General features: G+C 42.3%; 3 protein-coding genes across 3 annotated transcripts in view; 1 reads left to right on the top strand and 2 right to left on the bottom strand.

Annotated features, from left to right (window-relative positions):
- Positions 1–562: 562 nt before the first annotated feature.
- On the bottom strand, positions 563–7,731 carry ttc1 (tetratricopeptide repeat domain 1). The gene is made up of 9 exons (XM_030361335.1): positions 7,653–7,731; positions 7,080–7,133; positions 6,207–6,627; positions 5,431–5,491; positions 4,140–4,252; positions 3,970–4,006; positions 3,156–3,304; positions 1,764–1,818; positions 563–1,482 (listed from the first exon to the last, which is right to left on the bottom strand). The coding sequence occupies exons 2-9, from the start codon at positions 7,130–7,132 to the stop codon at positions 1,340–1,342; spliced, it is 1,032 nt and encodes a 343-aa protein (XP_030217195.1). The 5' UTR covers position 7,133; positions 7,653–7,731; the 3' UTR covers positions 563–1,339.
- A 268-nt stretch (positions 7,732–7,999) lies between these two features.
- mat2b (methionine adenosyltransferase 2 non-catalytic beta subunit methionine) overlaps positions 8,000–24,187 on the top strand; it is an 18,608-nt gene continuing 2,420 nt past the window's right edge. The window contains exons 1-2 of the mRNA XM_030361617.1: positions 8,000–8,346; positions 9,391–9,588. Coding sequence (XP_030217477.1) covers positions 8,299–8,346; positions 9,391–9,588 — 246 coding nt within the window. The 5' untranslated portion in view covers positions 8,000–8,298. The remainder of the gene's footprint in view (positions 8,347–9,390; positions 9,589–24,187) is intronic.
- LOC115547411 (lithostathine-1-beta-like) lies at positions 10,104–13,161 on the bottom strand. Its single transcript, XM_030361619.1, has 3 exons — positions 12,776–13,161; positions 12,437–12,606; positions 10,104–12,110 (listed from the first exon to the last, which is right to left on the bottom strand). The coding sequence occupies exons 1-3, from the start codon at positions 12,970–12,972 to the stop codon at positions 12,040–12,042; spliced, it is 438 nt and encodes a 145-aa protein (XP_030217479.1). The 5' UTR covers positions 12,973–13,161; the 3' UTR covers positions 10,104–12,039.

Raw genomic sequence — 24,187 nt, 5'->3', positions numbered from 1 at the left:
GAGGTTGCTGACGGTCCAATCAGGAGGCAGGAGGGCCCCAGCTGACCTGTTTTTATTTAACTGTTAGGGTGAGAATGAAGAAACTATATTTATAAAAGAGATGCACACACTCAGGCTGTCAACAGGCAGATGCTCCTGACGTTACCATAGAAACAGTCTCTCCACCCCCCCACCTCCGTTGTGTGTTCTCGTCCCCCCCCCCCCCCCCCGTCCGTCCGTCCCCCCCCCCGTGGTGTACACACACGCAGACGGTTTATGAAATGCTTTTAAATATTTTGAGGACGCGTTGCATAGAATCACTGACCTGCGTCGTGTACATGAGTTCACCACCTCCTGCCGCACTTTGGAGCTCCGCTCGGAGAACTGGATCATCTCCACGGACTCCTGCCCCGCTTTTCCCTGCTCGGGTCATGTGACCCAGCAGACCGGGTGATTGACAGCTGATTTTACACCCAGTGGAATGAATCCATACCGTTACCCCGCCCCCTCTATTCATCGAGTGTAGAGAAATGCACCCCCCCCCTCCCCCCCACTCCTGCCTTAAAGAGAGATTTAAACTATGTTGTGTTATTTGGTCTTTATTGATCCAGAATAAAGAGCGGTTGATCAAACATTCACATGTCATGTGTCATGATGTCCCGCCCTGTTCCACACGCCGACCCGTGTAGTCTACAGACGCCATCTTCCTGCGTCCCCGCGTGGACCCCTGGTATCATCAGGTGACAACACGCTGCAGTCTGCTCATTGGTCGCCACGGTGATGATGTAGCAACGGTGATCGGGTCGCCAGGGTGATAGGGTCGCCATGGGGATCATGTAGCCAAGGTGATCGGGTCGCCATGGGGATCATGAAGCCAAGGTGATAGGGTCGCCACGGTGATCGGGTCGCCACGGTGATCGGGTCGCCGCGGTGCTCGGGTCGCCGCGGTGATCGGGTCGCCGCGGTGCTCGGGTCGCCGCGGTGATCGGGTCGCCGCGCTGATCGGGTCGCCGCGGTGATCGGGTCGCCACGCTGATCGGGTCGCCACGGTGATCAGGTCGCCACGGTGATCGGGTCGCCACGTTGATCGAGTCGCCACGGTGATCGGGTAGCCACGGTGATGATATAGCAATGGTGATGAGGCCGCCATGGTGATCAGGTCACCACGGTGATCAGGTCGCCACGGTGATCAGATAGCCACGGTGAGAGGATTCTCTTCTTATGCTGACTTCCAATATCTCGATTAAACATGCATGCACACACACACACTCACACACACACACACACACATCCGTTCCAGTTTTGTGCTCCTCCTGTGTTACTGTCTGTTGGTTGCTAGGGTGGGACGGTTTCCACGGCGCTATGTGTTGGTGTTGTTGTTGTTGCCACCGCCCTGGACGAAGTTGATGGAGTAGGCTCCCGCCGGGTCCTGGTTCACCTGGAAGTTGTTGGTGGACAGACCAAACGGTCTCAGGAACATGTTGCCCAGGTCCTTCAGCTTACCTGGAAACACAGCACACTATAAGAGCACTGTAGCTCTACAGGACCATAATAATATAATAATACACGTGCTGCCCTGGTCCTTCAGCTGACCTACAACCACCTAAAACTAGAGCTACAGAACTAGACCGATGACAGGGTGAGTAGGGCTACAGGACTAGACAGATGACAGGGTGAGTAGGGCTACAGGACTAGACAGATGACAGGGTGAGTAGGGCTACAGGACTAGACAGATGACAGGGTGAGTAGGGCTACAGAATTAGACATATGACAGGGTTAGTTACCCATCATCTCCTCCTTAAGTCGCTCATTCTTCTCCTCAATCTCCCGCGGTAACCTCTGGTAGACATGGAAACAAAGAGAGAGAGAGATATAGAAATACCGGGATATATAGATAGATATCCCAGTAATTCTCTATGTATAGCTATCTATAGCTGTTCATGCATAAATATAGCTATCTATAGCTGTGTAGGTATATAAAGCTATCTATAGATTTATAGACATAGTTCTACGGTGAGGGTATTCGGTTTGTTTCGGTACGTTTATGGTAAAGAAGAGCATATAAACAAAAATCCCGAAACCATGTTGGAGTGGTGCTGTGCCACAGTGTAACAATTTAAATAGGGCTGTCGCGACGAAGACATTTCATTTCTGAAACGGCCGAATGGGATAACCATCAGCAAAACTGCAATATCTCGTAAGTGCTGTGTGGAGGAAGTCTGGGGCTTTCGGATCTGCTCTCAATCGGAGTCTGACGCGGTTACGGCAGGTTATACCCGGTCGCCCACCAGACGAGCCCTGGACCCCCGCGTGTGGCAGCGTAGCTGAGGTCTGGCTCTGTGTTTAGTATTATGAGAGGTAATGGCGCCGCGATGCGCGCCAAGGTTCGGAGCAGGCCTGGGAGTTCTAGCGCGGCTAAATGGCGACGCCATGGAAACACGACCCACGGAGGTTCCAATGAACAGGTATAAATAGAAGTGTATGTATTTATAAAGCTGTCTAAAAAAATACATCATATCATAATACATGTGGGTGTGTTTGTTAGGCTATATATCTTAAGATACACGAGGGTGTTTCTTAATCAAACAATATATCTATAGATGGGTCTGTATAGCTATAGATGCGTGTGGGTTTGTGTTAATAAAGCAATATATCTATAGAGTGGTCTGTCGATCTACAGATGTCTCTGTATACCCACAGATGTTTCTGTATATCAACATATGGGTCTGTCTATCTACAAATGGGTCTGTCTATCTACAAATGGGTCTGTCAATCTACAAATGGCTCTGTCTATCTACAGATGGCTCTGTGTATCTATAGATGGGTCTGTGTATCTATAGATGGGTCTGTCTATCTACAAATGGGTCTGTGTATCTCTAGACGGGCTCTATATCTCTAGACGGGCTCTATATCTCTAGACGGGCTCTATATCTCTAGACGGGCTCTATATCTCTAGACGGGCTCTATATCTCTAGACGGGCTCTATATCTGTAGACGGGCTCTATATCTCTAGACGGGCTCTATATCTCTAGACGGGCTCTATATCTCTAGACGGGCTCTATATCTCTAGACGGGCTCTATATCTCTAGACGGGCTCTATATCTCTAGACGGGCTCTATATCTGTAGCCGGGCTCTGTATCTGTAGATCCATGGAGCCATGTGGGTGTGTGAGCACCATGCAGGCTGCGCGGGCCTCCGGGTGTGCGGGCTGGGCCTCCAGCAGCGTCTGGTAGTCCTGCAGCGCCTGCTCCAGCTGCTCCGACGCCTCGTACAGCTGAGCCCGCCGCAGCAGGGCGCGCACGTAGCCAGGGTCCAGCTCCAGAGCTGCAGACGGACCCCAGCATTAGCAGGCTCACACACACTGTATATATATATATATATATACATACACACACACACACACACATACTGTATATACACACACACACATACTGTACATGCACACACACTGACACACATACTGTATATACACACACACACTGTATATATATATACACATACACACACATACTGTGTATATATACACACACACACACACATACTGTATATATATATATATATATATACAGTATATACATACACACACATACTGTATATATATACACACACACATACTGTATATATATATACAGTATACATACACACACATACTGTATATATACAAACACACATACTGTATATATACACACACACACACATACTGTATATATATACACACACACACAAATACACACATATATGTACACACACACATACATATACACACACACACGTGCTGTTTATATATATACATACACACACACAAATACACACATATATGTACACACACATACATATACACACACACACTGTATATATATACATACACACACACACACACACACACACAAATATGTACACACACATACATATACACACACAAACATACACATACTGTATATATATATATACACATACACACACACACACACATATATATATACACACACCTTTAGAGCAGTCTGCGATGGCAGATTCTTTGCGATCCTAAGGAGAGGTCACATGACATTATTACAATCCTTCTGGGAAGAACATGTTTCTAAAAGAAGTATATGTGTCCAACTGGAAGTGGGTGTTGATAACAGGAAGTGTGTGTTGCTAACAGGAGGCGGGTGTGTACCAGGTGGAGGCAGGCAGCGGCTCGATTGGAGAACAGAACGGCTCGCTCTCTGCTGAAGCACACGGGACACGCCCTCAACGCTGCCGTGTAGCGGAGCTCCGCCTCCAAGTGCTCTGAAACACATCAGACGCCTCACCATTACCTCATGATCACTGCCTCACCATTACATCATGATCATCATTACCCCATGATCACCACCTCACCATTACATCATGATCATCATTACCTCACCATTACATCATGATCACCACCTCACCATTACATCATGATCATCATTACCTCACCATTACATCATGATCACTGCCTCACCATTACATCATGATCATCATTACCCCATGATCACCACCTCACCATTACATCATGATGATCATCATTACCTCACCATTACATCATGATCACTGCCTCACCATTACATCATGATCATCATTACCCCATGATCACCACCTCACCATTACATCATGATCATCATTACCTCACCATTACATCATGATCACCACCTCACCATTACATCATGATCATCATTACCTCACCATTACATCATGATCACCACCTCACCATTACATCATGATCATCATTACCTCACCATTACATCATGATCACCACCTCACCATTACATCATGATCATCATTACCTCACCATTACATCATGATCATCATTACCTCGCCGTTACCTCATGATCACTACCTCACCATTACATCATGATCATCATTACCTCACCATTACATCATGATCACTGCCTCACCATTACATCATGATCATCATTACCTCACCATTACATCATGATCACTGCCTCACCATGACATCATGATCATCATTACCTCACCATTACATCATGATCACTGCCTCACCATTACATCATGATCATCATTACCCCATGATCACCACCTCACCATTACATCATGATCACTGCCTCACCATGACATCATGATCACTACCTCACCATAACCTCATTATCCCTACCTCACCATTACATCATGATCACTACCTCACCATAACCTCATTATCCCTACCTCACCATTACATCATGATCACTACCTCACCATTACCTCATGATCACTACCTCACCATTACATCATGAACACCACCTCATTAACTCATTATCACTTAATTATCACTTACAATTATCCAAAGCGACTTACAGTGGTTCATAAACCCATTCCTCACGGGTGCCTCTTCCCGCCAGGACACCAAGGACACCCCGACACTCAGCGAGGAGGAGCCGGGGATCGAACTAGCTACCTTCCGGTTTGCAAGTCGCTCCACCTTCTGACTTTAATTCTGTTTAACTTGCCTCCAGATTTGAAGAGAGCGTTTCCCTCGTCCTTCAGGACCAGACTCTCCTTCCGCCTCACCTGAAACACACAGACTTATTAGACACACACACAGACTTATTACACACACAACTTATTACACACACACACACAGACTAATTACACACTCACGATGACTTATAACACGCACACACACAAAGACTTATTACACACTTCGCACACACACAAAGACTTATTACACAGACAAAGACTTGTTACATGCACACACAAAGACTTATTACACAAACACACACACACACACACACACACACTTATTTCAGACACACACACGACACACGACTATTATTTGCATTAAGGTATTTACATTCACTTCTCTATACCATGTTCAGGCTATATAAGTTGTTTAATCCATGTTCAATTCAGTAATATGTTGTAGACTACACATTATTTTAACTTAGATCACCACGTTTTTTCTCAGTTTGGTTCTCAGAAAGTAGCGTATGGATACATTTTTCCCCCTTTTTTACGACTGTGTTCAATGACAACTTAATGTGTGCTAAGTTAGGCCTACATTTATCTTCTTGATGTTCAGTGTGGCTGTTCAATCAAGAGGCAATATTAATTGACCTTATGAAATCAATACGACGATTGTTAAAAAGCGCCTTTTGATTAAAAAGCTGTGTTAAAAGCGGCGTTCTGAACCGCTAAATCTGCATATTGTAGTGTTATAAAAAACACATACACACGTGAACACACGCAAACACACACACAGAGACACACACAGACACACACAAACCTCCTTCTCCTCCTCAGTGAGGTCCTTCTCTGCCTCGGCCAGCTTCTCATCATCAAACTCTAGAGTTTTTTTAACCTCCTCTTTGATCTCCTCCTCCTCCTCCTCCTCCTCTAACTCAAAGTCTGAATCAATCCCTCCACCAGCCTCCTCTTCAGCTCCTTCTGCCAACCCTGCTCCTCCGGCCACATCCTCCTCTTCTCCTCCTCCTTCAATTTCCTCCTCCTCCTCCTCCTCCTCCTCCTCCTCCTCCTCCTCTCTGTTGCTACTCTGTGTCCGAGAGGGGGCCTCTAGACGGCCCGTTGTTTCCTGTTTAGACTCCTCCTCTTCCTGTTTAGACTCCTCCTCTTCCTCCTGTCCTGGGTCTTCCTGGCACTCATAGAAGTCCTCCTCCTCCTCCTCTTCCTCCTCCCCCCGACTGTCCCTGGAAGACAAACAGGAGTCAATCAGAGAGCCAATAATCAGAATCAACATCACAATAACCTCTTTCTCAACATCGCTGTAACCCCAGAAACATTGTTCTCTACCCCACAGTAAACCATGGTAATCTCCATTTAATTTTGTAAATATAATTTACATACGTTAGAATGTTATATTTCCTATCATTTCCATTATCATTATCATTTAGTGTTAGAACCTGTGTTGTGTTGTGTTGTGTTGTTGGATAGTGTATTTGTGAAGTCTGATGTGTTTTTGTGTTTCGTAGCTAAGTGTAATGTAATTGTGTAGTGTAGTTCTGTAGTAACTTCTATATTTGTTGCGTAGTTTAGTTGTGTATTTGTGTTGGGTAAGGTAGTTGTGTGGGGAAGTATAGTTGTGTATTTGTTGTGTTGTGTATTTGAGTTGTGTAGTTGAGGAGTGTGGTGTAGTTCCTACTTTGTAGTGTCGACAGCTCCCTGCACAGCTGCTCCTCTTTTATGCTCCTCCATGCTGCGCACACACACACACACACACACACACACACACACACACACACACACACACACACACACACACACACACACACACACACACACACACACACACACACACAGCTTTTCAACAGCTATACAACTGCAAAAGAAATACTATGGTACAATATTCTTCCAGTAGAATATTATAGTATACTCTCCCATTCTAATCATATTCTACAATTCTCTCCCATTGGAATATACTATAATACTCTACCATAGACTAAATATATATATATATATATATATATATATATCATTAGAATACACTACCATTACAATACTATTACATTTATTTCTACAATAAGAGAAATATACTATAATACACAATATGTTGTAACTTATCGACAGAATACTAAGGGACATTAATACACTAGAACGGAAGTGTAATGCATTTGTGTTGAAGAAAACGAGTGATATGGATGTTAACAGTTAATATTAATCAATATCATGTTAAATATCATGTTACTGTTATTATGTTTTCATTTTCTATCTTTACCTTGCGGCTTCACGTCGCTGTGCTTCCGGGTGTGACGTCAAAGCTCTTCCATGCGATCCAGATAGTGACGCGGCGTGACCACGCCCTTGTTCGCCAGCGCCGCCTGCTGCTCTGGGGTGGTATCACCGTCGGTATGTCATATAATATAATCCAGCAAGATGGGAATCACAAAATAATGAATGTACTTCAACTATAAATATATGAATAATGGAAGTTACTTTCTAGGGCCTCCTGTAATGATTTTATCTCGTCGTTTTCGTAAATCGGATCGCATGTTTGCGACCTTTCTGATCGCTTTGCGGTAAAGAGCTTGCTTCTTCCTGGTTACCTCCTAAACACAACCTGACCACTTCCTGGTTACCTCATAAAAACAACCCGACGATGTAGCGTTGACGTTTACGAGGAAAGACCTTCGACAGCTTATGATACAATCGAGTTTATGGTTTTTATATTACCTACCGAATAGTGACTAGCTACCATAGAGTCTAGGGTTCACACCCACTGAACACAGTTAATATCGACAGTGACGATACCATTGAAATTATGGATTATATGTACGGAATAACAATTACAACGTAGAGTTTATGGTTTAGATCTACAGCAGAGTTAAAACCTTACAGAACAGAGACAGAGAGTTTGTGATCCCATGGCTTCGAGGATTTCCTTCAGCCCGGGGCATGTTGCGTTGGTGAAGGTAACTAATCCTAACTATTGCATTATAATGGAGTTACTGTGTATGTTCTCTGACCATCAGACTCATCGAGCCTAACCTGTTCCTTTAGTCAAATAGTAGTATAGTATAGATTGATATTGTGGATATGAGTGTATAATTCGTTTTATAAGATTCAATACTTTCAAGATTCAAGATTCAATCATTTATTGCCACACAACTTTATGCTGTACAAGTTGCTAGGGATTTCTTTCAGTGTGCTCATGACAGTACATAACAAAGAGACACACAAAAACAAAATGTTTGATAATAGATTGTGAATTTGATTACACTACCCACACCACTGTACATATATATAAAACTAAAACAATGTCATACTATCACTCTCTTGTTATTTTACTTACTCAATTTAGTTTAATTGTATTCTCTACTTCGTACCTTCTTCGGCTTTCAATTAAAAAAAACAAAAAAAACAGAAACTGCTATCCTCTTACATATTACTCATACAGTAAGTGGGATTTTGGTGTATATGTTTACGACCTAGTGTTGTAAGTATCTCAGTGAGATTTATGTATCTGATTCTCCTTAGAATTGTGTGTGTGTGTGTGTGTGTGTGTGTGTGTGTGTGTGTGTGTGTGTGTGTGTGTGTGTGTGTGTGTGTGTGTGGTTGTGCTCTTGTGTTGTTCTGAACTTTAGCGTCAATAAAAAATATATACTACTTCCTTCACTGTCGAGGAGACTAAGAAAACTGGATTTTTATTGCCAGCAATGACGACTACTGCATGTTTGTTTTGGTTTTGGTTCCATGAAGAACTTGAACGTGACTTGAACTCAACCCTATAGATAAAGGTATGAAAAAGAAGAGGTTATGAAATACATAGTTATCATTAAGATAAATAAGATACAATTATGGAAAGGATTAGGTTATGAAAAATATAAAGTTATCAAAAAGATTACGCTTTCTAAAGATACCGTTATATACAAAAAAAGATAAAATATTATGAACAGGTGAACACACCACGCAGATTGTGAATACGCAGCGCGTGTCTGTCTTTGTGTGTTTTCCAGGAGGAAATGGCGGCCCCTAGTGGCCGGGGCGTGCTGGTGACGGGGGCCTCGGGGCTGCTGGGTCGGGCGGTGCTGGCTGAGTTCCAGAAGGGGGGGTGGAGGGCGGTGGGGACGGCCTACAGCAGGGCGCGCGGCTCCTTGCTGCGCTGTGACCTCCTGGACGAGGAGGCTGTGAGGAGCCTGCTGAACCAGCACAAGGTCTGTCTGCCTGCCTGCCTGCCTGCTTGCCTGTCTGTCTTCCGTTTCTGTCTGTCTGTCTAACTTTCTGTCTGTCTGCCTGTATGTCTGTCTGCCTGTCTTTCTAACAGCCAAAAATATCTCGTCCCCAACAGTATATATGGTCCCTATATAAATGTATCCATATACATATGTGTTTATATACACATAATATGTGTATATGTATAAAAGTATAAATGTTTACATGTATACATGGATAAATACAGTATATATACTGTATATATATATATATATATATGTTTTTGTCGATATATATATGTATATAAAGTCTCATCTCATCTCTCATCTCATCTTCAACCGCTTATCCGGGGTCGGGTCGCGGGGGGAGCAGCTCAAGCAGTATATAAAAGTGTATAATAATAATAATAATAATAATCTTTATTTATGCAGCCCTTTTCTAAACAGAGCTACAAAGTGCTTTACAGATAAAAAGAAAGAAAGCAAAACAAACAAACAAAAATAATTGTCTAAGAAAAATTGTATCACAGGTCTTTTAACAATTATCTAACAAAAAATACAAGAAATTAAAAGTTTTCCTGAGGCTTGATGGCTTTGGCGGCTTAAAGTTTTTGAATTTGAAAAATCTGTTTGATAACTTTTGTGATAGGAGTTTTTTTTGTTTTTTGAGGGGTTTTGATTAAAAACAAGGAGTTGGAAAATCCATTATTGCGCAAAATGACAACATCCTTGGGCCAAGCCGTTGAACTCGGCTTGGCCCAAGGTTTGTTTGTGAATATTGGATGAATGGGTCAAAAGTTATAAACATGAATACAAGTCCAACTTGACCTATTGGTGTAGCTAGAGCTCCTCAGCTAGCGACCCCGAAATTGCTTTGAGGGATCATGGGACTTTTTACCAATGCGTTTTATGGGCTGCCATAGACTCCCATGGCAGGAAAATAATAATAGGAATAAGTAGAATAACAATGATTGTTTCGCAAATTCGCTGCTTGACCCCATAATATAGCTGCGAGCAGCAATGTGGTGGTCAAGCAGAATAGGACTCCATAAACAAATTTTGCTGCACAGACATAATCGGTTAGGTGGCTACATGATGACTCAGTAATTTCACCTACAATGAAAGATATTGGCAAATGGTTTTCACAAGGAAAATACATTGAAGTTGCTTTCTAAAGGCCGGAATAGAGTTGCTGCTAACAACGCCCCCCTAGGCGTTGATGATGCCAAATTATTTGGGCATCATCAGGATAGGTGTGCATAAGACTATGAGCCAAGTTTTGTTTGGATACATGTAGGCCTTGCAGAGATATAAGCTCACTTCCTGTTTGACGTCCCCCTGACGTCAAAGGCCAACAAATTGTTTGAGTGTCCCCATGATGATGTCATAGGTCTATGTACCATGTTTGGTTATGATATGTCAATGTTTGGTGGCTTTGCGGTCAAATTTTTCAATACATTTTCAATTTGAAGAATCCATTCGATGATTTTTCTCAAGCATGGCCTGAAGATCATCTGTGCCAAGTTTCGAGATGATTGGACAATATTTGTCCCAAGGATTCCAATGATACCTTGTTTCTGAATATTGGATGAATGGGTCAAAAGTTATAAACATGAATGCATGTACAACTTGCACCCGTTGGTGGCGCTAGAGCGCTTGAGCCAGCGATCCCGAAATAGCTGTGAGCGATAATAATAGGAAAATGTAGAATAACAATGGTTGTCTCGCAGCTTCGCTGCTTGGCCCCCAATAATAGGAAAACGTAGACCCCCCAAAACAGCCCCACTGTCCCCACACCAGCCCAATGTGACCTCTAAGCCACCTCCCCCCCTCCATGCTGGAGACCAGAGGCCTGAGCTGCTGCCTTGACTGGCAATGTGTGGCAGGGCTGTCTGGAGGGGCTAACTACAGCGGCCATTTACTTATACAGTCAAATTAGTCTTCGGGTAACTGATATTAGGATCACACTAGCAAACAAACTTTAGCTACTTTACATTTATGGGCAAAAAAAAACAAACTGCACATTCACATCTATAGAAAAAGACTTAACATTATTAAAAAAAACATCCCTAGATAAAACCCTACCGTTTGGATACAGTTTCTGAGTCAGCTAAACCAGACAGAGAGCTAAAGGCCCACCGATTATTTTTCTAGTCTTTTGATTCCATCTTCAACACACAATCTCCATATTGCAAATCAAAGGATAGATGCATGAGACAACTACCTCTGATCAAAAATAAGTTCATTGATTATAAAGAGAATATATAAATATATGATTCATATGATTATTATATGAATATGATTATATACTAAAGTTAATGTATTCTATATGCCGCTCTAGCACAAAATGTGGATGAGGAACAAGCTAGCTACCAAAGACACACTCTGAGGTACAGCATTCAGAAACGTAGGACTTCTTCGGAATCAGCAGCTTGAATCCCCAGTGAGGCCAAGTTAGGTGCAGTGAATTTGATTCTCTCTTGTGGAACTGTAGAAGCGCAACTTCTTCGATCCTTCTGTCGGATCTGCGGAAATAGATATATAAACATAAAAAGGTTCATGAAAGTGGCGGAAAATACCTACAGCTCACTTCCCTCATACACACTCCTAGGTTGAGCATAGTACTTATGAGGACTTTTATTTTTTCCAAACAGGAAGCTTGATCCTCTTACTCTTTCAAGCTATTTATAAATGTCAAAAAGTTGGCCTACAGAGAAGGTTCTCTATCAAGATATTATCAGAGAAACCTTTGTGCAGGTACTACATGGAAGCTGTTGCATGCCTTTGCATAGGGTTAATCCTATTTTGCATCATAAGGACCTGGTAATGGCTCTGTAGGCTGGACACCGACCTGTGAAACAGATGAAGTTAAGATGTTCTTCACAGGAGCGTTGCCTCCATGTGGAAGGTTCCACACTGGACACGCCCCCACAGGGGCTGGGATGGTGTGAGCCCTCGTCCCATTGGGTGAAGTCCATCGGGTCACCGGACATCCAGAACCAGGAGCTTCCTGAAAGGGACCTGCCAACATTAAAATAGATTAAAGGGTTAGCTGGTTTAAAGGAAGAATGATGTGGCCAAATATTTAGCTTTTGTTATTTTCATGGTATTCCTTAAGACAAAGTGATGGACAACCAGATGATCATGAGGACTTGATGCCTGATAGACACTAAGGCGGCCTGCCCGGTACCTGCGCAGGCCCACCCAGAGGTGGCTGGTTAGTGGGAAGGGGGTGCGAGCCACCAGCTCATCAACCATCTCCTGGTCTTCTGGGCCCATGAGGCTCAGCAGGTCCCAGTGAGAGTCTCTGCAGTAGAGCAGGGCGTCTGACCAGCACAGCCGCGTCCCCACCAGAGTGATGTTCCTCCCCATCTCCTGAAGGCTCATGGAGGGTGCAGCCGGCTCTTGGGAAACAATTGATAGTGGGGTGTTGAGAGAGTTCTACTTTCAGCACTATACGTCTACCTCTTGTGTTCCCTTTGTGTTCATCCAGCAAACGTAAAGCAGCACAAAACATCAATGGAAAACCATACAATTCAAAAAAGAGACTCAAACCTAAAAGTTTTTTTTTTCTTAATAATAACTAATTTAATTAATGTTTATAATTCATTCAATATTATGAATAAAATCCCACGTACCACCTGCAGTACCCTCTTGTACCATCAGTGGTACGCGTACTACCTGCAGTACCCTATTGTACCACCAGTGGTACATGGACCACCTGCAGTACCCTCGTGTACCACCAGTGGTACGTGTACTACCTGCAGTACCCTTGTGTACCACCAGTGGTACGTGTACCACCTGCAGTACCCTCGTGTACCACCAGTGGTACGTGTACCACCTGCAGTACCCTCGTGTACCACCAGTGGTACGTGTACCACCTGCAGTACCCTCGTGTACCACCAATGGTACGTGTACCACAGGTTGAAAACGCTATGTTGATTTTCCTTTGGTGGATGCTTTTACCCAAAGCGTCTTACAATACCTCCGTTGCATACATTGTTATAATATGTATCCCCGAGTGGGAAACAGACCCCTAACCCTGGCAGCGTTAATGGCATGCTCTACCAGTTGAGCTGTAAGGACTAGCAGCATTTGACCATGGGCCAATGATCGTTGACCAACAGCGGTACACCAATCACCCTTTGATTATCATGTTATGATAAACTGGGTTCCGACCTCCGTACACTTTGACCTCACACAACTGCAGGTAGTCTGCTTGATCAGAGGACTTGTAGAAGTTGATAAATCGTCCTTCCATGCCCCAACATTTGACAGTCTGAGTCAAGCAGCCTGGGTCATCGTTGATGATAGCACACCTGAGGAGAAGAGCCAGGAAGCACTTAAAAGAGGGTCTAGGTCATTAGGGATCAAACCAGGAATATTTGGGCTTGGAGTCAAACAGTATGTTTGGTGGAAGTAGGGTAGGTGTCGGTGACACCAGTGAATCACCTTGGGTTGTCGTTGCCGTTGTTCCCCAGTGAATTCCCGATGTGTATTTCAATGCCATCCAACCTCTTCCTATTGTCATTCCTATTAGTGACCTGGATCTCTGACACCCGGTACACACCAGGCAGCTCCAGCCTCCACCATGGATTGGCCTGATAGGCGGTAGAGCTGCAGCTTTCGTGCCCAAATTCAGGGTCGCTATTCCCATCTATGGCGTGTTCAGCCTTTCCCAGGTACCCGAGGAGTGAGGACTGAATGGCCTTGCTGCTCAACGCCACGTTAATGCGGGATGCAGCTTAATGGAGAGTAAAACCACAGACTTGTTTGTCAAGTTGAAAAGAAATAATGAAAAACTTGCTTGTTTGGATTACTTTCGGAAATACCTGAAAATCCAGGTAACTTCCACAGGAGGAGCGCAACCCCTGGGGATACCAAGATACTATTTACTTAATCAATAAAATATACTTGGCTTGGCTAATATCAGACAATACTTATGAGCATATGTCCTGCACCTATTGTATCCATTATATATTCAGACTATTTGCGGTAGGAATCTTACACACGTCCACAAAAACAAGATGAGGTTTTATTCATTCAATACAATGAACTGGATAATGATAAATACTGTAATGCTGTGTAAATTACCCACCAATGAAACTACAGATGAGATGACTGGACCCCATTATACTGTAGGAAAAACATGGTTAGTCATTAAATAATACTAGCGATTAGGTTAACATTCCTTCATATTCTGAGGTGAAAACAAATAGATTGTTTGAGATGGAGCCCTGCGTAATTTACATATAACATTATTCTTACGAGTCCAAAAGTGAAGAATCTACCATTACAGAGCAAAACACTGAAACACTGAAAACGATGGTACTCACCAGCTGAGTCGGTACGGCAATTTAAAGGAAGAAATAGTGGAGACACTTGTGTGTCCGTTTTCCCTTCATCACACAGCAATATAAAACACACAGATCTCCTTCTATCCTTCCTCTAATGTGACGTTTCTCACACAAAGTTATCTGGCTAATGGCTCGCTGACCGGTGAGGTCAGACAGTAAAATTAGCAATGTAAAAATAATGTTTGCAAATAACCATAGAAATCTGAGATTTGACTAATTATACCTTTCACCTCTATATATCCGCTGTTTTTATGCTCTAACCTAATATAATACCTACACTTAATCCTTTTACCAGCTAAAATAAGCTATATATCAAACGTTTTTTAGAAAGCCGTATCCCTTTAATGGTACCACTGAAAACACATAGTCTAGGGTTGGGGTTTGCCACTGCTGGCACTATTATCATGCTGATAATATAATGAACAGACTTACCTTTGATTTGTTGAGGTGTCAATGAGTTGTTTTAATAACCAGCTACTGCCTTTTCTTTCTCTGTTTGCTTCTGTACCTTCCTCTCCAGTTTTAAATGCTAAAAATATTCAATGGGAGAGAAATGCATGTTGGTATTTCTTCCTCCATGTATTCATTATAAATGAGTAATGAGTACCATTTTAGAATTAAGAATTAGGATTTTCTAATGATATGTTATTCTAAGTAAAACCTTACATTTTCAAACCCTCTTTGTTCTAGGTAGGAAGTACAAACAAAGCACAAGAAAAAGTACACAGATGGTAAAGTGGAAGCATAACTTGCAACTGCACCAATTGAAAAGGGAAGATTGAAGGACACTGAATATCTGCTAACATTATTTGCATAGACCATTAGGTATGGTAGGATGTGCACTGACTACCGGAGGTGAAATCGCCAATTTAAATAAAATTTAAATTGAAATTGAAAATGTAAATACAATTTTAATTTTAAATTTAAATTTGGGATGAAAAGACTGACGCACGAGGAGACACAATCTATTTGCATGTTGTTCCCTTAAGTTGAGTTTCACAAGAACAGAGCAAACCCACTATTACGTCTGACGCTTTGCGATTTAACCAAAATATGGTATACCTTGTGGTACAATATGATACCTTTGGGAATCGTGCTGAATCTTAAATTTAATAAATTCATGTAAGGATTATTATGAGGCTGTTTTGGTGCCCCTCCTACACAATGACGGAAATAAAGACGGTGCAGGCAAGTCTATTCTAGTCAACTATATTTATATAGCACTAGTGGTGCAACGGTTCACGGGTTTCCCGTGATCCGTACGGATCAACCATCACGGTTCGGGACGCAAGTGAACCGCGGATCGGCTGATTAAAAAAAAAAGTTGTGCGTTGACGTGATCAGCGCATGTTTAGAGGACAATTCCGGTATTAACAACATCATCAAGTATCGTAGCAAAATACAGTTTCTGTTGTGTTTTAATTGGCGTTCCGTAAATCCCATTGAAACGTAAACCGGAACCGGAACCGGACGTTTTTAGGTTCGGTTGTAGTCTTCTCGCGTATCAACAGTAGGGCTAGAACCGAGCGAAAAGACTACAACCAACCCCCCTTGCAATGAGCATGAGTCTCCCAACCGAAATCAATGGATTTACAAAATGCCAAATAAAACACCACAGAAACTGTATTTCGCTACCAAACTAAAAAAAAGAAGATAAGGATGTCTGCATTGCCTTGGGAGAGTGTAGACTCTAAACTCCCCAGGCAATGCAAACATCCTGAATTGTAAATCCAGGGTTAGGGATTATTTACTATCCTATCCATGTTAAAAAGAAGAAGGAATAATGCCTCAAATTGCAAATTTTTTAAATATTGACCATGCTTAAAGGAAGCAGGATTATTAACTAATTTTTCACTTTATTTTGTTTTTACAGTTATTTTATTTTAAATGTGACTTTTTATTTAAAGTCACATTTGTCTTGTTATCTTTATTGTTGTTGTTGATCCGAAAATGATCCGACCCGTGACCCAAAAACCGTGACCCGATCCGAACCGTGAGCTTTGTGATCCGTTGCACCCCTATATAGCATATTTAAAAAAACAACAGGGTTGACCCAAAGTGCAAACAAAAAAAAAACAATGACAAAAGTACGACAACAATAATAGTAATATAGCTTTGAGCAGCAATGTGGGGGTCAAGTAGAATAGGACTCCTTAAACTAATTTTGCTGGACAGACATAATCGGTTAGGTGGCTACATGATGACCGTCCCAGTAATTTCACCTACAATGAAAGCTATTGGCAAATGGTTATCACAATGAAAATACATTGAAGTTGCTTTCTAAGGGCTGGAATAGACTTAATGCTAACAACTTCCCCCTAGGCGTTGATGATGCCCAATTATTTGGATATCATCAGGATAGGGTCATAAGAATATGAGCCAAGTTTGGTTTGGATAAATTAAGGCCTTGCAGAGATATAAGCCCACTTCCTGTTTGACGTCGCCCTGAGGTAAAAGGCCACCATATTGTTTAGGGGTCCCAAGAATGATGTCATGAGCCTATGTACCAAGGCTATGATATGTAAAATAGTTGCTGAGAACAGGCTTACTTCCTGTTCGGCAGCTTCGCCGTCAAGGTTGATTGGCTGTCAAGGCCAAACGGATTTGAATTTGAAAAAGCCGTTTAACAAATTTTTTCAGCTTGGTCCGAAGATCATTTATTGTACGTTTCATGAAGATTGGACAGAATTTGTTGCCTGTGGATATGTACTATTGAATTTGACAACTTTCAACATGGTAGCCAAATTCTTATGTTTCCATGACAAATAATTTATTAGCTATATGAAGAGGTCTGACAGTATGACCAGGCAGTGAAAATAAGTTGGTTAAAGCACATCTTTAAACACATCTTCATTAATTACAGCGCCCCCGATTGGTAAAAAGGTCACCTAATTCGTTGAGTGTCCCCATGATGATGTCATGGGTCTATGTACCATGTTTGGTTATGATATGTCAATGTTTGGTGGCTTTGCGGTCAAAATTTTCAATACATTTTCAATTTGAAAAATCCATTCGATGATTTTTCTCAAGCATGGCCTGAAGATCATCTGTGCCAAGTTTCGAGATGATTGGACAACATTTGTCCCAAGGATTCCAATGATACATTCTTTGTGAATATTGGATGAATGGGTCAAAAGTTATAAACATGAATGCATGTACAACTTGCACCCGTTGGTGGCGCTAGAGCGCTTGAGCCAGCGACCCCGAAATAGCTGTGAGCGATAATAATAGGAAAATGTAGAATAACAATGGTTGCCTCGCAGCTTCGCTGCTTGGCCCCCAATAATAGGAAAACGTAGACCCCCCAAAACAGCCCCACTGTCCCCACACCAGCCCAATGTGACCTCTAAGCCACCTCCCCCCCTCCATGCTGGAGACCAGAGGCCTGAGCTGCTGCCTTGACTGGCAATGTGTGGCAGGGCTGTCTGGAGGGGCTAACTACAGCGGCCATTTACTTATACAGTCAAATTAGTCTTCGGGTAACTGATATTAGGATCACACTAGCAAACAAACTTTAGCTACTTTACATTTATGGGCAAAAAAAAACAAACTGCACATTCACATCTGTAGAAAAAGACTTAACATTATTAAAAAAAACATCCCTAGATAAAACCCTACCGTTTGGATACAGTTTCTGAGTCAGCTAAACCAGACAGAGAGCTAAAGGCCCACCGATTATTTTTCTAGTCTTTTGATTCCATCTTCAACACACAATCTCCATATTGCAAATCAAAGGATAGATGCATGAGACAACTACCTCTGATCAAAAATAAGTTCATTGATTATAAAGAGAATATATAAATATATGATTTATATGATTATCATATGAATATGATTATACACTAAAGTAAATGTATTCTATATGCCGCTCTAGCACAAAATGTGGAGGAGGAACAAGCTAGCTACCAAAGACACACTCTGAGGTACAGCATTCAGAAACGTAGGACTTCTTCGGAATCAGCAGCTTGAATCCCCAGTGAGGCCAAGTTAGGTGCAGTGAATTTGATTCTCTCTTGTGGAACTGTAGAAGCTCAACTTCTTCGATCCTTCTGTCGGATCTGCGGAAATAGATATATAAACATAAAAAGGTTCATGAAAGTGGCGGAAAATACCTACAGCTCACTTCCCTCATACACACTCCTAGGTTGAGCATAGTACTTATGAGGACTTTTATTTTTTCCAAACAGGAAGCTTGATCCTCTTACTCTTTCAAGCTATTTATAAATGTCAAAAAGTTGGCCTACAGAGAAGGTTCTCTATCAAGATATTATCAGGAAACCTTTGTGCAGGTACTACACGGAAGCTGTTGGATGCCTTTGCATAAGGTTAATCCTATTTAGCTTCATAAGGACCTGGTAATGGCTCTGTAGGCTGGACACCGACCTGTGAAACAGATGAAGTTATGATGTTCTTCACAGGAGCGTTGCCTCCATGTGGAAGGTTCCACACTGGACACGCCCCCACAGGGGCTGGGATGGTGTGAGCCCTCGTCCCATTGGGTGAAGTCCATCGGGTCACCGGACATCCAGAACCAGGAGCTTCCTGAAAGGGACCTGCCAACATTGAAAGAGATGAAAGGGTTAGCTGGTTTAAAGGAAGAATGATGTGGCCAAATATTTAGCTTTTGTTATTTTCATGGTATTCCCTAAGACAAAGTGATGGACAACCAGATGATCATGAGGACTTGATGCCTGATAGACATTAAGGCGGCCTGCCCGGTACCTGCGCAGGCCCACCCAGAGGTGGCTGGTTAGTGGGAAGGGGGTGCGAGCCACCAGCTCATCAACCATCTCCTGGTCTTCTGGGCCTATGAGGCTCAGCAGGTCCCAGTGAGAGTCTCTGCAGTAGAGCAGGGCGTCTGACCAGCACAGCCGCGTCCCCACCAGAGTGATGTTCCTCCCCATCTCCTGAAGGCTCATGGAGGGTGCAGCCGGCTCTTGGGAAACAATTGATAGTGGGGTGTTGAGAGAGTTCTACTTTCAGCACTATACGTCTACCTCTTGTGTTCCCTTTGTGTTCATCCAGCAAACGTAAAGCAGCACAAAACATCATTTGAAAACCATACAATTCAAAAAAGAGACTCAAACCTCAAATTTTTTTTTTTCTTAATAATAACTAATTTAATGAATGTTTATAATTCATTCAATATTATGAATAAAATCCCACGTACCACCTGCAGTACCCTCTTGTACCATCAGTGGTACGCGTACTACCTGCAGTACCCTATTGTACCACCAGTGGTACATGGACCACCTGCAGTACCCTCGTGTACCACCAGTGGTAGGTGTTCTACCTGCAGTATCCTCTTGTACCACCAGTGGTACATAGACCACCTGCAGTACCCTCGTGTACCACCAGTGGTAGGTGTACCACCTGCAGTACCCTCGTGTACCACCAGTGGTAGGTGTACCACCTGCAGTACCCTCGTGTACCACCAGTGGTAGGTGTACTACCTGCAGTACCCTCGTGTACCACCAGTGGTACGTGTACCACCTGCAGTACCCTATTGTACCACCAGTGGTACATGGACCACCTGCAGTACCCTCGTGTACCACCAGTGGTACGTGTACCACCTGCAGTACCCTCGTGTACCACCAATGGTACGTGTACCACAGGTTGAAAACGCTATGTTGATTTTCCTTTGGTGGATGCTTTTACCCAAAGCGTCTTACAATACTACCGTTGCATACATTGTTATAATATGTATCCCCGAGTGGGAAACAAACCCCTAACCCTGGCAGCGTTAATGGCATGCTCTACCAGTTGAGCTGTAAGGACTAGCAGCATTTGACCATGGGCCAATGATCGTTGACCAACAGCGGTACACCAATCACCCTTTGATTATCATGTTATGATGGACTGGGTTCCGACCTCCGTACACTTTGACCTCACACAACTGCAGGTAGACTGCTTGATCAGAGGACTTGTAGAAGTTGATAAATCGTCCTTCCATGCCCCAACATTTGACAGTCTGAGTCAAGCAGCCTGGGTCATGGTTGAAGATGGCGCACCTGAGGAGTAGAGCCAGGAAGCACTTAAAAGAGGGTCTAGGTCATTAGGGATCGAACCAGGAATATTTGGGCTTGGAGTCAAACAGTATGTTTGGTGGAAGTAGGGTAGGTGTCGGTGACACCAGTGAATCACCTTGGGTTGTCGTTGCCGTTGTTCCCCAGTGAATTCCCGATGAGTATTTCAGTGCCATCCAACCACTCCATATTCATATTCCTAGTAGTGACCTGAATCTCTGACACCCGGTACACACCAGGCAGCTCCAGCCTCCACCATGGATTGGCCTGTTCGGCGGTAGAGCTGCAGCTTTCGTGCCCAAATTCAGGGTCGCTATTCCCATCTATGGCGTATTCAGCCTTTGACCGGTACCAGAGGAGTGAGGACTGAATGGCCTTGCTGCTCAACGCCACGTTGGTGCGGGATGCAGCTTAATGGAGAGTAAAACCACAGACTTGTTTGTCAAGATGAAAAGAAATAATGAAAAACTTGCTTGTTTGGATTACTTTCTGAAATACCTGAAAATCCAGGTAACTTCCACAGGAGGAGCGCAACCCCTGGGGATACCAAGATACTATTTACTTAATAATTAAAATATACTTGGCTTGGCTAATATCAGACAATACTTATGAGCATATGTCCTGCACCTATTGTATCCATTATATATTCAAACTATTTGCGGTAGGAATCTTACACACGTCCACAAAAACAAGATGAGGTTTTATTCATTCATTACAATGAGCTGGATAATGATAAATACTGTAATGCTGTGTAAATTACCCACCAATGAAACTGCAGATGAGATGACTGGACCCCATTATTCTGTAGGAAAAACATGGTTAGTCATTGAATAATACTAGCGATTAGGTTAACATTCCTTCATATTCTGAGGTGAAAACAAATAGATTGTTTGAGATGGAGCCCTGCGTAATTTACATATAGCATTATTCTTACGAGTCCAAAAGTGAAGAATCTACCATTACAGAGCAAAACACTGAAACACTGAAAACGATGGTACTCCCCTGCTGAGTCGGTACGGCAATTTAAAGGAAGAAATAGTGGAGACACTTGTGTGTCTGTTTTCCCTTCATCACACAGCAATATAAAACACACAGATCTCCTTCTATCCTTCCTCTAATGTGACGTTTCTCACACAAAGTAATCTGGCTAATGGCTCGCTGACCGGTAAGGTCAGACAGTAAAATTAGCAATGTAAAAATAATGTTTGCAAATATCCATAGAAATTTGAAATTTGACTAATTATAACTTTCACCTCTATATATCCGCTGTTTTGAAGCGCTAACCTAATATAATACGTACACTTAATCCTTTTACCAGCTAAAATAAGCTATATATCAAACGTTTTTTAGAAAGCCGTATCCCTTTAATGGTACCACTGAAAACACATAGTCTGGGGTTGGGGTTTGCCACTGCTGGCACTATTATCATGCTGATAATATAATGAACAGACTTACCTTTGATTTGTTGAGATGTCAATGAGTTGTTTTAATAACCAGCTACTGCCTTTTCTTTCTCTGTTTGCTTCTGTACCTTCCTCTCCAGTTTTAAATGCTAAAAATATTCAATGGGAGAGAAATACATGTTGGTATTTCTTCCTCCATGTATTCATTATAAATGAGTAATGAGTACCATTTTAGAATTAAGAATTAGGATTTTCTAATGATATGTTATTCTAAGTAAAACCTTACATTTTCAAGCCCTCTTTGTTCTAGGTAGGAAGTACAAACAAAGCACAAGAAAAAGTACACAGATGGTAAAGTGGAAGCATAACTTGCAACTGCACCAATTGAAAAGGGAAGATTGAAGGACACTGTATATCTGCTAACATTATTTGCATGGACCATTAGGTATGGTAGGAAGGGCACTGACTACCAGACGTGAAATCGCCAATTTAAATACAATTTAAATTGCAATTGAAATTGTAAATACAATTTAAATTTCAATTGAAAATTTAAATATAATTTAAATTTACATTTTAAATTTAAATTTGGGATGAAAAGACTGACGCACGAGGAGACACAATCTATTTGCATGTTGTTCCCTTAAGTTGAGTTTCACAAGAACAGAGCAAACCCATTATTATGTCCGACGCTTCCCGATTTAACCAAAATATGGTATACCATGTGGTACAATATGATACCTTTGGGAATTTTGCTGAATCTTAAATTTAATAAATTCATGTAAGGATAATTATGAGGCTGTTTTGGAGCCCCTCCTACACATTGACGGAAATAAAGACGGTGCAGGCAAGTCTATTCTAGTCAACTATATTTATATAGCACATTTAAAAAAACAACAGGGTTGACCCAAAGTGCAAACAAACAAAAAAACAATGACAAAAGTACGACAACAATAATAGTAATATAGCTTCGAGCAGCAATGTGGGGGTCAAATAGAATAGGACTCCATAAACAATTTTTGCTGGACAGACGTAATCGGTTAGGTGGCTACATGATGACCGTCTCAGTAATTTCACCTGCAATGAAAGCTATTGGCAAATGGTTATCACAATGAAAATACATTGAAGTTGCTTTTTAAGGGCTGGAATAGACTTAGTGCTAACAACGCCCCCCTAGGCGTTGATGATGCCCAATTATTTGGATATCATCAGGATAGGGTCATAAGACTATGAGGCAAGTTTGGTTTGGATAAATGAAGGCCTTGCAGAGATATAAGCTCACTTCCTGTTTGACGTCGCCCTGAGGTCAAAGGCCACCATATTGTTTAGGGGTCCCAAGAATGATGTCTTGAGTCTATCATCAAGTTTGGCTATGATATGTAAAAGAGTTGCTGAGAACAGGCTTACTTCCTGTTTGACGGCTTTGCCGTCAAGTTTGATTGGCTGTCACGGCCAAACAGTTTTGAATTTGAAAAAGCTGTTTGGCACACTGGTTTAGCTTGGACTGAAGATCATATATGGCAAGTTTCATGAAGATTGGATAGAATTTGTTGCTTGTGGATATGTACTATTGAATTTGACAACTTTCAACATGGTGGCCAAATTCTGATGTTTCCATGAGAAATAATTGATTAGCTGGTTATGATATGTCAAGGGGCTGCTGATAAATTGGCTTACTTCCTGTTTGGCGGCTTCGCAGTCGAATTTGATTGGTTGTCGCTGATGTTTCCATGAGGAATCATTTACTAGCAATATGGGGTGGTCTGATAGGCACCAGATATTGAAAATTATTTTAAAATATACTCATGTGTAAAGAGAG

Source organism: Gadus morhua, chromosome 7, assembly GCF_902167405.1.
Source record: "Gadus morhua chromosome 7, gadMor3.0, whole genome shotgun sequence".
Lineage (NCBI taxonomy): Eukaryota > Metazoa > Chordata > Actinopteri > Gadiformes > Gadidae > Gadus > Gadus morhua.
Note: the sequence above shows the minus strand (reverse complement) of the source record. Positions and strands in the feature narration are given on the sequence as shown.